Source organism: Chamaea fasciata, unplaced genomic scaffold, assembly GCF_029207755.1.
Source record: "Chamaea fasciata isolate MVZ Bird 193981 ecotype frontalis unplaced genomic scaffold, bChaFas1.0.hap1 SCAF_1, whole genome shotgun sequence".
NCBI lineage: Eukaryota > Metazoa > Chordata > Aves > Passeriformes > Sylviidae > Chamaea > Chamaea fasciata.
In genome coordinates this window covers 8391288-8403971 of record NW_027094086.1, presented here as the reverse complement: position 1 = coordinate 8403971, position 12684 = coordinate 8391288, and the positions used below count along the sequence as shown (strand labels likewise).

Sequence of the window (12684 nt, the reverse complement as noted above, 5' to 3'; positions counted from 1 at the left end):
AAACCTCCCCAAAAGGTTTTCCGATAGCAAAGCTGACATACCGTAGAGGCTTTGTCTGCTACTGCTATAAAATTGAATGGATAAAATATCTTGTAGGTTTTTTAATAATGTAATGCAGAATATGGTAGAAATATTCAGGCCAATAGCCGAAAACTGACTCTGTTGATGCAAATTTTTGTTTATATTTATACATTTTTAGTTTACAGTTGTCTTAAACCCAGAACCTCAGACGATTAGTTGCAGATACAGTAGTTTATTTAATTGTATTAGGGTATGTCATGTTATATTTCCTTTTGACCAAGACCTGAATAGATGGATACCATTAATTCATTAAGGTTTTTAATGTTAATTTGTCCTGTTAAGAGGTTAAGCACCTTATCAAAATCTTAATTTAATTTTTTTAATCTTGTTTAAATAACTTTGTAATTTGAAAGTAATGGATGCTGTAGTATGTCTTTCACATCTGTGAAGATGAACAATAAAATTGTTTATTTACAAGTTACGACTCTAATTAATTTCTGGTAATACCTCTCATAACCAGCATAGGTATACTGTACAGTTCATGGACTATTTTATTTAAGTGAATAAACTGCACTTAGTACATGTGTAATGGAGTTACTCAAGGTAGAACTGATGTCTGCTGAATGGGATGTTTTGCACCGGATCTTTACAGAATACTCCCAGCGAGCCGTTCATGTAGCATTCAGGGGCACCCTTTTACTGCTATAGAATGTGCACTTGTGGGGTTTTGTCTTGCTTTTTTTTTTTGTTTTTTTTTTTTTTTTTCCTCCATTGGAACATGGAAAGTTCCAGTGGAAAATAAAATTGCAATTTAAAACAGAACTCAATAATACCCTCAAATCACCAGAGATGTGATGTTTCTAGTTTGGATAAAGTGGTGCACATGTTCTAGAAATGCCTCTCTGCTTTGTTAGTTATGGTTTTATTAGATGGTACTATGCTGTATGATGTAACTGGGATGAGAAGGGAGACAGGCCTAAGAAATTATATTCAGATATTGTAGTTTGCCCTTATTAGGCAAGTTGTAACACATGGTAATATAGGAAGAACTTCCAGTGAAAAATTTAAAATGCTAATGTCTGTCAATGCATGCTAATGGTCTAAAAATAGTACTGTTTGTGTTAAGAAGGATGAAAATTGAGAATTTGGAAAGATGCATTATATGTTGACTTCTTTTCCTTCAAAAACTGTTTTAACTCTTTATTTGCTCATTTTCCCCTGACAGTTAGCAATCTATTTAACCCTGTGGTGCTAGAAGTTGTGATTTCTTCATGTTTGCGCAAACATATAATGTGGTGAAATCCAGACTCCCAGCACTGAAAGGGGTTGTGCGAGCGTGTGCTCAGTGTTGGAAAATTTCATTGTTTCAGTCATTCCTTAAAGGAGCATTATCAACTTTTTCAGGTTCTCAAAAATACAAATTCCTTGTTAAATATAGTTTTCCTGAGGAACTGCCTAACTTTTTTTTTTTTTTTTTTTTGCCTCTGTTTGGGGAAATGACTGTGTAGGGGAAATCTTGGCAAATTTTTTTAGAGCTGCAATCCTTCTGAGGAAGGATTGTTTGCTCATAGGAGTGCCAGAGTTCAAGGAGTGTCTGGACGACACTCCAGTCATGATTCAGCAGCAGGCAGCCCTGTGAGGAGCAGGGAGGAGGACTTGAGGATCCTTCTGGGTCCCTTCCAGTGTGAGATGCTCTGTGATCGTGCATCAGTGTGTGTGTGTTCTGGCTGGGAACAGATGCTCTCCGGGTTCTGCTTTGAGACTGCACTGACAGTGAAGATGAAAGAGAAAACTAAAAGTACTTTGTTGAATTTTTAAATTGGGAATAGGTGGAAAGATGTTTTATTTTTAGGCTTTTTGCAGGTATTTCAAATAGTAAGAATTTAGTATTCTGAATACTGAAAACAATTGGTAGTGCTCCTTTAAAAAGCAAAATTTAATGTGATGCTTTTTAAATAGTTTTCATTTGTACTTAAAATAATATTGCTTTATTATGTGTTTGAGTACTAAAATTGCTTTTAAAAAGATCAAAATAGAATACAAGAACTACAACGAAGAAACTGAAATAAAAGTATCAATTTTTTATTATTTATTCAGGAGATTTCACCTAAACCACAAAGTCAGAAAAAAAATGAAGCTGATATTAGCAGTTCTGCCAACATTCAGAAACCTGCACTGTTATCCTCAACTTTGTCTTCAGGAAAGGCTCGCAGCAAGAAATGCAAACAAGAATCTGGAGATTCTTCCGGGTGTATAAAGCCCCCTAAATCACCACTTTCCCCAGAATTAATACAAGTCGAGGATTTGACGCTGGTCTCTCAGCTTCCTTCTTCTGTGATAAATAAAACTAGTGAGCACAGACATTTTAAAAAAAATATCGTAACTACTTATAAGAGATATACAGAAATTTTCTTTGGTTGTAAATGGCTACTGCTTTTAAAATTGAATTTGCTTTAAATAAAATGTCCAAGTGGGAGAATTAGGGGTAGCTCACTATTTTAAAAGTCAAGTCACATAATAAGGCATTTGAATTACTCTGCCAGAAATAATACATTTAAATAACATATTGATATTTATAGAGTCATGGCTTTTAAGGGTTGGCTTTCCCTCTAGCTTAAATCTCTACACTAGCATTTACAGTGATACAGGAAAAATCAAACCTCCCTTCTGAAAAGGGCCTGATTCATTAAAAAGAAAAGACGTACACCTTGGTGTGGACCTTTCCTTCTCTGAGAAGCTTCACCTTCAGCAGGCTGATGTTCTGTACCTATTAGCTGTGGCATTCATCACCTTATGTGATATTTTCCTCCAAACAAGATGTGAAAGAGAAGATGGGTTCAAGATCTGTGGTGGAGAAATATAAAAAATTGTGTTTCCTTGTCCCAGAAAAATCCCATGGGTGTTCACCTTCTTAACATGTGTAACTGATTTGCCAAGCATGGAAATACTGTTCATCAGAAGGATAGGGAAAGCTTTATGCTGCATGCTTGAATATGCTATTTTTTGTGAATATTAAGATGTTTCTATATCTTTTTTTGAGATCACATTAGGTTCTTAGTGTTGGTTAGTGTCAGGTTATTTGCCTGAAGAACATTAAATGATGAGGCCAAAGGTTAACATAAATGCAGGTTTCAGTAAGTCAAAAAGTACTTTTTTTTTTCCACTTTTAGTAAAGTGATTGAGGATGGAAGACTCAACCTGCATCATGTGTTCCCCTTAACCTTGATTTGTATTTTCACTTACGAGATAAGTTTCTTTTTTAATCTTTGCTCTTAGATAACTTAAAATGAGTGGGAGAGGGAGGAGTGCAAATTCAGCCTTCTTTATTCAGGACACATTGGTAAAAATTGTATTTTGTCCCTACAAAATGTTAGCAGTCATCCATATTGTAATACGCCTTCCATTCCCACCCCTAGAGCAATGGTAAGTAGCTTTCCTGGAGCATGCTTATATTTTGGATTAAGTTGGACTTCTCTGTAGCAATATTTTTTAAAAAATGGCTAATTTAAAACTTGGTTACTTAGTAGCTTAGATCTTGTTAGTTTTGTCTTTAATCTTTGGCTTCCAAGTTTTTCCTACCTCTAGTGAAAAGTTAGCTTTGCTGTGTCTTAATTTTTAAATCTGTATAACTGACTCTAAAAACTGCTTATAAAGAGGAGAGAACACTGACTTTTCCAGTGTAATAGCAACTTAAATGTTTTTCTAAGGCAAAATTTTGTGGAACTGGGTGATACTGACGAGGTGTAGGGGAGTGTGGGTTTTTTGTTTTTAATGAATCAGGCCTATATTAACCTATATCAATCCTCCTCCCCCGTTTGTTTGGGGTTTTTATGTATAAAGTTCTGGAGCCTTCTTACTGTGCCATGCATTGGCAGTGTGTGTTTGAATTTCAGTTGGGGTATTGATATCAGGTTATCAGAAGGCAGGAGGTGGGATATAAAATTAAACACTGTTTTCAGTTATTTTTTAAGTTGTATGTTAACACTATCCGTGACTTTTTAGATCGTTAACTGTGATCATTTGTTCTGTTTATTGTTAAATCCTATTGCCCCCTTCCATTATAAGTAGCCTGCTGCCTGGGTTCTATGGGGAGGGTTGCTTACTGTAAATACACTGCTTGCCTAAAACAATCAACTTTACCAGTGGGGAAGTAGGTGCCCTAATAATTTATACTAAGCAAAAACCAGAATCATGTCTTGAGCATAAATCTTTCTTTGCACCTGGTAGTCATGGTTTTGTAATTACTTTTACCAGTTTTGCTGTGATTACCAGCTTTGCAAATAAGAGCTATTTAAAGCACTCCCCATCTTTAGATCTCAAATGCTGCGGTAAGATAATGGTGTATCTCTCTGCTTCATGAACATTGAAAGATCTCTTTTTAGGTCCATCACAGCCAGTGAATTCCCCTAGATCCTACAAACATAGCCAACGGAGAAGAAGATCACAGCGTTTAGCCACTTGCTCCTTGCCTGATGATTCTGTAGAAAAAGTTTCTTCTCCCTCTTCAGTTACTGATGGAAAAGTGTTCTCCATCAGTGGTCAAAACCAACAGTCATCAAAACTGGAGGGTAATGTATCTTAATCTAATAAAGAACTGCCCAAGAGAAATTGAATCATAAAAATTAGACCTTTCATGGTTTTCAACTAATGGGATATTTTGAACTGCTGTAGCTAAAGCTGTTTGCTGTTCCTGTGTTATGTAATGCTGCAATCCAGACTGTTGTTTGTTGGACCCATGTGTCTTTTTTAATATGACATTTTTTCTTTTATGTAGTACCTGATGTTGCTCATGTGTCACTTGAGAAGCGTGGACCATGTCTCCCTCTTGATTTAAGCCGTAGTTCGGAAGTTACAGCACCATTATCCGCAGAATCCACTTTCCGTAATGAATATCCCAGTAAAGACAAGGAAGATATTCAGATGATTGCATATCTTTCTTCCAAAGCAGTAACTGATGGAAGAGTAGCTCCAACAGCGTCAGGTAAAGAGATTCAGTATACAGCCAGAGAGATTTATAGTTGTAGGGTTAAAATGTATGTATTCAGTTCCACAGAAAGAGGAGATACTTTTCTTTTCTGCACACTCAGAAACCTGCCTGTCTTCCGGACTCCATTCATCTGCATATTCTTTTTCTTCACTGGCTTAGAGCTGCTTTAGCACTTCTAACATGCTTTAAGGAGAATCTAAGAGTGTGGAATGTAGTAAGCAGTATTTCAAAAATATTTTTGCTATTGCTAGAAGTTGTAAAAATAATTAACAAACTGAAGTCTTTACTAACATACTAATTTGTGGCTTCAGCTTTAAAGCAATGGTGTTCTCAAAGACAGTCAGCAGTCCTCTGCTTTCTGTCTGTTTGCAGTGGAAATTTTGTCCTTTGCTTGCTACAAAATATTACTTAAAAATATTTCTGAAAAATCCTCAAAAACTTTTATATAGACTTGGTCACCCTCAGCAAGAGCCCAGTGCTGCAACTCTGTGCTGCCTCTCCCTTTGTAGCAGTTTAGTGACTACTGTGATTTACATGAAACACTTGGATAGAGGTAACCAAGAGATTTGGGGAAGGATTTACATAGTGTTTTGCACGTCCTAAAAGTGGAATGTTTTCATCCGATGTATGTTAGGTGTTCATATAATTTTTTTATAAGTAAGTCTCGCATGTGGGTATCATGCCATTTTTACCTGGCTGCCATGAAAGAATTCCTTTAAAGCCTTGTTTTGTTTTGTTTCATGAGAAGATTGTTCAGAAAAGTAAGAAGAGGGGAGAAAAAAAGTCAAATTATTATATTCTACTCAGATATATGTGATTGATAGTAAGAGAGGACAGTATGACCTTAAAAGATAGAGTTATGACACTTAAACTATATCTTCATCTATTAATCTGTGAATCTCTTAAACTAATTCGTTGAAATAAGGGCTATGGGTATCTCTAGTGAGCCACTACTTAAGCTTTTTAAAATATTACTTAATTACTTGAGAGAAACCATGTGACACTCTTCATTTGCCCTTGATACATGGCATAGCAGCAGAACAGATTCCTGGGAAAATTACTCCTATAAAAGTCCTCTTTATGTCATGTCTTCTGCCACTAAGAGAATTGCTTCTGGGGAGTTGTCTATTTGCCCACTCATTGAACAAGATCGTAAAAGAAAGCAACAGCTTCCAACAGCCATCTGTTTCCTGTTTGGTAAAACTCATTTCAGTTACTAGAAATTTAACTTCTGGCTTTTTCTGGTGTGTTTGCTGGCTCATTTTATGTATAGTTGATAGTACTGGAAGTTGCCTGCTCCTGTCATGGGCCTGGCTTGGGGCAAAGTGAGCGGGTTCTAAACCCAGCACTCAGGAGTGCACTTTAGACCTGTTTGTGGAGCTGGGTCTTGGTCTTGGCCATAGCTGAAGCAATAAAAGAAAGAATAATTTTGATTTAGAGCCACCTTTATTTCATGACTCAGAATTCTGTGACATGTCCACACATTTTGTGTAAGGGAAAAATTCCATGATAAAATTGTGTTTTTACTACTTGAATCCATAGTGGAAAGCTGGAGGTGCTTGCAACCTCTACCAGAGGATAGAGTTTATACAGTATGTAAAGCTTAATGAGCCTTTTTTCATATCTATATAATTTTAAGATTTATAAGCTCTAAAGGAACTGATTTGCCAGCTACATTTTTTATCTTCTGGGTTTTTGCTTTCCAGGCACATCTGTTTTGTTCCTAATTTTCATGTATTACAGTTTTCCTTCATGCAATAAATGGTACTGTGTCTTGAGCTTTCATACTGACTTTTTGTACAAATATTAGAAATTTTCAGTAGGTTGCAGCCTGTAGCCCAACGGCTTCTTGAGTATCAGCTTAGTGGCCTGAAAGACTAATCTAAGCAGTTTGATATCTTAAATTCACAGATTTCATGGCAGTTTTTGGAGCTATCTGCCAGTGGTATTGGTAGGACTGTAACTAAAATTCATATGTTTTGGGTTCATCCCAGTCTTTTAACTCTGGTGGAACATGTTTATCCTCATGATTTTAGAAGAAAAAGAAAAATGTAGATTTAAAGTTCTGGCTTGAAACTTCTGGAGTTAGTCTACACTATTGAATAAATTGAATAACTAAATGCTTTGAAAGGCATCTATTTGCCTTTGAAACAGCACAGGTTCTCAAGTCACATTCTTGATGCACACATAATTGCACCAAATTCTTGCATGCTTCAGGAAAATAAATAAAAACTCTATTTATCAGTATTTTCCTAATTATCTGTTTAAAACCAGCAAGCAGGTATATACAGGAGAGGTGCCCAAAGCTTTCCTTTCTCATTCCTGCCAATTCTTGAAATAATAGAGAAAAGTTAATTTGTATCATGCAGAAACATCTACCTAAGTGTAGTTTCATACACTTCATTGTTTAAATGTATGCACTGTCACTTTATTCATTACAAATTGAGAACTCTGGTGTAAAATCCAAACTATTCTGTAATTGTGTTTTTGAAAGAACTATTATAAATCTGCCTCTGTTTATGGTATTTCTGCTGTTAAGATTTTATTAACACAGTTTAGAGGTCTAGATTTTGACATTGCTACTGATTTTGTTAAGTGCACTTAGGTTAGACCTGCTGTCTTTGTAATCATTGAAGTAGATAACTGTGAATAGTTTCAGAGATACCTCATGATGGTATTTAGCTTGGAACAGCCTGGTCTGATCCTTGACCCTTCTGTAACAGAGCTGAACTGGTTTAAGCCCAGAGATGTAATTTGTGATGTTGCACATTTTGACGTCTGATGGAGGCTATCGGTTGAGTGAATTGAAAAAAATTATTTGGTGTTGTTAAAAATAAACATTTTAGTGACTTTATTCAGATTGCACTGACTTGGTGTTTTCAAAGGAGAGGGACTAGATGCACTGAAGTGCAGATGCATAAATGGCAACTCATAGTATTACCACATAGATTTCAAAATCTTTGCTCAAAATTAACACCATATCATTTTGTAGAGGCAAAACAAAAGTTCTGTGATAATTCCTTCAATCCAAAGGCTCCATGGATGTACTGTGCACTTTGGTAGACACCTGTTCACTACCCATTAGTTATTAAAAAGAGGTAATGCTTTACTAAACTGTTGTGTGGTCCTACTTGTGATCACCTGATACTGCACACATATACCTGAGAATCTTTGCTTTCGTTTGCCATATTGCTTAAAATGCAGATAACTGGCCTTTGGTCACTTCAGCATTTCAAAGACTTTAAATCCACAGTCAGTCAGAATACTTAACACAGTAGTTTTGCCATTCTGAATATAGGAAGTTCAGGTCCTTCTGTAGTTGTGCTTTTCCTTAAATTTGTGATCTTTTCTCTTGGTTTCTGTAACCCTGCACCATTTATGTTACTTTAGCTGTTATATGTTGAGCAAACATAATTTCAGCAAGCAATCTGGGTTTTGAAGTTTAAGTAACAGGAAAATATTGTTACACTTTCTAATCCAAAATTTAGTATTTGTAATGCTGATGTACCAATATTATCACTAGCTGTTATTTCCTATTTAACACCTATAGATGATTTTGCTAGTAGGATAACATTAGGTTAACTATATAGGAGTAATTTGCATTTAAGACTAAAAGTAAAAACAGGTTGCATACTTTTATATAATTTCCTTGGTAACAGTTTACTGCAGCAGGAATGAGAAACAGCTGATGTACAAAATTTTCAGAAAATTAGATTGGTTGATTTTTGAACACTCTTGCCTGTGTTACTGGTTTACCTGGCTTTTAAGAGGGATGAACTGTTGTTCATCTTGTTACTTGCTCCTGTTACTTTGGGGCTGGCTGTTTGTTTTACTTCAACCATCTATTAACATTCAAACTTACTCCCCCATTTGAATGCCTACCATTCTAATCTCTGCCTTGAAGTTCCAAGTTTGGGTGGATTATGAGGCAAGCAAGAACCTTTTTATGGGCTTGTTCTTCCTAAAGATGTAATTTTGGGCAGGATCCAGTATTAATCTGTGATATGCAATTAGAAGTCTTTAGATATAAAATTGATCTTATGTACTGGGAATTCAAAATACTTAATTAAACATGACCAACACGATTGATATTTCTATAACAATATGATTTAAGTTGTATATTAACGCAGATAACGATATTTATGATATTATTTTAAACATGGAAAGCCATGAACTAGAATATTAGTCAACAAAATAAGTTGCTTCAGATTGCTACAATTCATTTGAGCTTGATGAATTGCAATAAGGAGTACCACGGCAAGCCCTGTTGTGCTGTTGTACTTGTGGCACAACATCCTGTCCTATGCCTGTACTTGCATGGGGGGGCTTGTGTCACTTCTCTGTGCCATAACAGGAGAAGTAGGGCTGGAAACATGCTATAAACTGGACTGGGAATGCTGTGTTTTGCATTTCTTTTTAATCTGAAATTTGCCTTCTAGTGATAAAATTGATCTTGGAACAGTGACAAAATCAGTAGTTTACAAGTCGAATCTCTGGTCGTCTTTCTCTGTGCCGAGCGTTAACTTCAGGCCTCCCACGTTCACTGTGTGGGAGGTGGCTGGCTAGACTCCTTGACAAGAATAAAATCGCAATTAAAAACAGCAGTTAAAAAAAAGGTAGTATTTCCATAAAGGAGCTAATACTTCCTGGTTGTATTGGTTACTTGCCCTTCTGACTGACCACTTTATCCAATTTTTTTGATTATGTGTAAGGCATAGTGTTTGCATAGTGGAAAAGCAGACTTTGCAAGCTCTGACACTTTATGTAGGATTTGAGAATTTAAGATTCTTTATCTAAAATGATTTTCAATAAAGAAAAGTAGAAGCCAAGAATAATATTACAGTGTATACAGGCTAATAGTTTCTATTTTCAAGTTACTATAAAAAGGCAGTTTGGAGAGTTCTGACAGCAAGATGGGTATTTGCTTGACTGGAGAGATTTCTGCCCAATATTAGTGTTCCTCAAACAATTACTGATTACTTTGTCAGATGTGCTTTTGTTGAAAATTATTGAGATACTGAAATTTGTTGCATTGTAGCTGTTGGTAATAAATCATATTTGGATGTCGGGTCAGGATTTCTTCTCAATAATAAACTTTAAATACTAATTCATCTACTGTTGAGACTAAATTTCTCTTGAGATTGTTTGGATAGAGTGTTCTCACATCTTTTCATCAAAATGGCAGTGACCTAAATGAATTACGTGCATTTGGGTGATCCTTTTGCGCTCTTTTTAGAAATGAGACAAGACGTTGATAGCATGATGATGTGGGAAAGTGTCACTTTTTTCTTTTACTAATGTGCTAAAATATACTTATTGCTCTACAGATGGCAGAGCAGTTCAGTCCTGTAACAGAGATAAATGGTAATTAGGAAACCCAAGAAAGGAATAATTTGGATAGTGGTTTGTGTAAATAGTAAGTATCCTAGCAAGCTAAACACACTTGAAATAGAGACAAAGGCAAGAGCCTGAGTCAGTCTTAAAAAGATTATGGTCTCAAGTGAGATGGGTGATTTGAGGCACTGGAAAGACTCAGGTAGCCCCAGGCGTGGCCGTGCAGCTCCTACGGGTGGCAGGAGGCAGCGCACAGAGCTGAGCAGGTGCTGCTGCCTGGATTGCACAGTACAGAGCTGTCCTGCAGCTGGAGACTCCTGGCATTAAAAGTGCTGTGAGGTGTGAGAGGTGATGCACCACTTTCTGTTCCTCTTGCTGGCCCTTCAGCTTTCCAACTAGTGGCATTTTGGTTGTGTTCCCAGGAAGGCTCATAGGAGTGGGAGGAGGTGGTGTGTGAGCTGTGTTGTGTCCCAGTAGAATTGGGTTGGTCTGTCCCTTTTGGGAAGGCTTGAGGTGTTCCTGCCTTTTCCCCAGAATCTTTTTATGTCTGATGAATTTACCAAATTATCTTAATGCTGCTTATTTAATGCATTCCAGATCAGCTCCATATTTTGTCTTGTTGAATATCTTGGCCAACAGCAGGTATTTTTTAGGACTTTTTTTTTACATGCTTATGCTTTTGTTGGGCTCTTCTGTTGAGAGACACCAAAGGTAACTGGTGCCTCCAAGTCTTTACAGCTGGCACAGAAAAACCTGAGCCCTTTATGACTCTACAGAACTGTATTTTTGTACAATATGTTCTTGGCATGGTCCTAAAGTGTCTTCAAGGGTTTGAGGAAAATTAGGCTTTCCTAATTACAATTAGATGAATCTTGAAGCTCTAACTATGTTGATGGACACAGTAATAGAGAGTTTTGAATTACCTTAATAATGTTCTTTATAAATAACTTTTATTCTAATTTGATTATTTAAAAATCATGATAAATATTAGCAGTGAAAATTATAAGTTCAGTTTTGTTTTGCTTTCAGTTTGTTACTTCCTAACTTGCATCAGATAAAGGGCTTAAAAAACAACTAAATATTTCACTGAATAAACTTTTCTAAATAGTGCAAGATAAGAATTGTCAATATATGATGCCGAATTCTGACTTATCGCAGTATTTTAAGATGTTATTCAAACGTGGGTTAATGAATGAAAGTGTATTATTTAAATATTATTCAAATTAAAGAAAAATTCAATAAGCAGAAAAGTTTTATACATAGGACTAAAAATGTTGTACCAGGGCTTAATTTCTCTGTTAACATAATGGAGCTTTAACTTAAATGATATAGACAGTGTCAGCACCTTTAATTATTACTCTTGTGGTGGGTTCCCATTACAGTGAAAAAAAGAAACAAAATGGCGTAAAAGTGTCAGTAAAAGTGCACTTTAACCAGGACAGGTAGTTTAAAAGTGAGTGCAAATTCCACAATATAAGAAGAAACCTTCTGTGGCATGTATTGTCTTGTATGCAAGACTATGATCTAGGCATGGATGTGCAGTAATGATCTGTTAAGTGTGATGATACTATGACCAATATTGACATTTCAGTGATCTACCCCAGCCCTGGCTGGCTGCAATCCTTATGGAATGCCGAGTAAATCCATCTTCTTGTTTTCAGCACCCTCGTCCCATGTACATTCCTTTCATCTGGATATGCCTTTAACCAATAGTCTCAAGTTACCCAAAGGGAATACTAAAAAAAAGAGGTCTTCCACATCAGTGAGCTCTGAAGGGACAGAGATACAGTGCTCTGTGCCCATAAAGGAGAAATGTTTTGAGAGTCTGAAGGAGAAAATATTAAAGAACATGATTGAGAAGGACAAGCATTCAGAAGTTGGTAAACTACAATACTTTTTGTTTCCAGTGCTTTAGACAATAAAAGTAATTGTAAAATGACATTAAAAATAATTGTATTGTTTGTATGTGTCTTATTATTGTGTGCCGTTAGGATTTTTTACAGTCTAATGACTTTTACAAGAAATTAGGTCATCAGCCAGACGTTGGCCTTATGTGCTATATTCTTCAATCTGCAGGTGCAGCTAGAATGGAAAGAAAAGGAAAACTGGAAGAGAAAAGTTCTTCAACATATGGTATGTAGAGAGCAATATTATTTTCACAAAAAAAGAAGAAAAATTCTCTAACACTTCCTGTCTCTTAAGAGCAAATGTAAAAGCATAAAATGTTTCCTGGGTCCAGCTGCACATTTTTTTAGGGTCTTAAAATGACTTTTTATGTGTATGATGGGTTTGTAACAGAAGAATAATTTGTAAGATAAAATGAAAGTGCCCATAACAAGGAG

At 36.0% G+C, this 12684-nt stretch overlaps 1 protein-coding gene across 5 annotated transcripts in view; it reads left to right on the top strand.

Moving 5' to 3' along the window:
• The window catches only part of PHF20L1 (PHD finger protein 20 like 1), a 57621-nt gene that overhangs the window by 23463 nt on the left and 21474 nt on the right, over positions 1-12684 (top strand). For 3 of the 5 annotated variants that reach the window (XM_066175724.1, XM_066175715.1, XM_066175706.1), the window contains 5 exons: positions 2119-2371; positions 4404-4589; positions 4796-5002; positions 12004-12222; positions 12419-12475. In XM_066175724.1, the coding sequence (XP_066031821.1) occupies positions 2119-2371; positions 4404-4589; positions 4796-5002; positions 12004-12222; positions 12419-12475 (922 nt within the window). The remainder of the gene's footprint in view (positions 1-2118; positions 2372-4403; positions 4590-4795; positions 5003-12003; positions 12223-12418; positions 12476-12684) is intronic. The other 2 variants (XM_066175740.1, XM_066175734.1) reach the window with 1 other exon arrangement.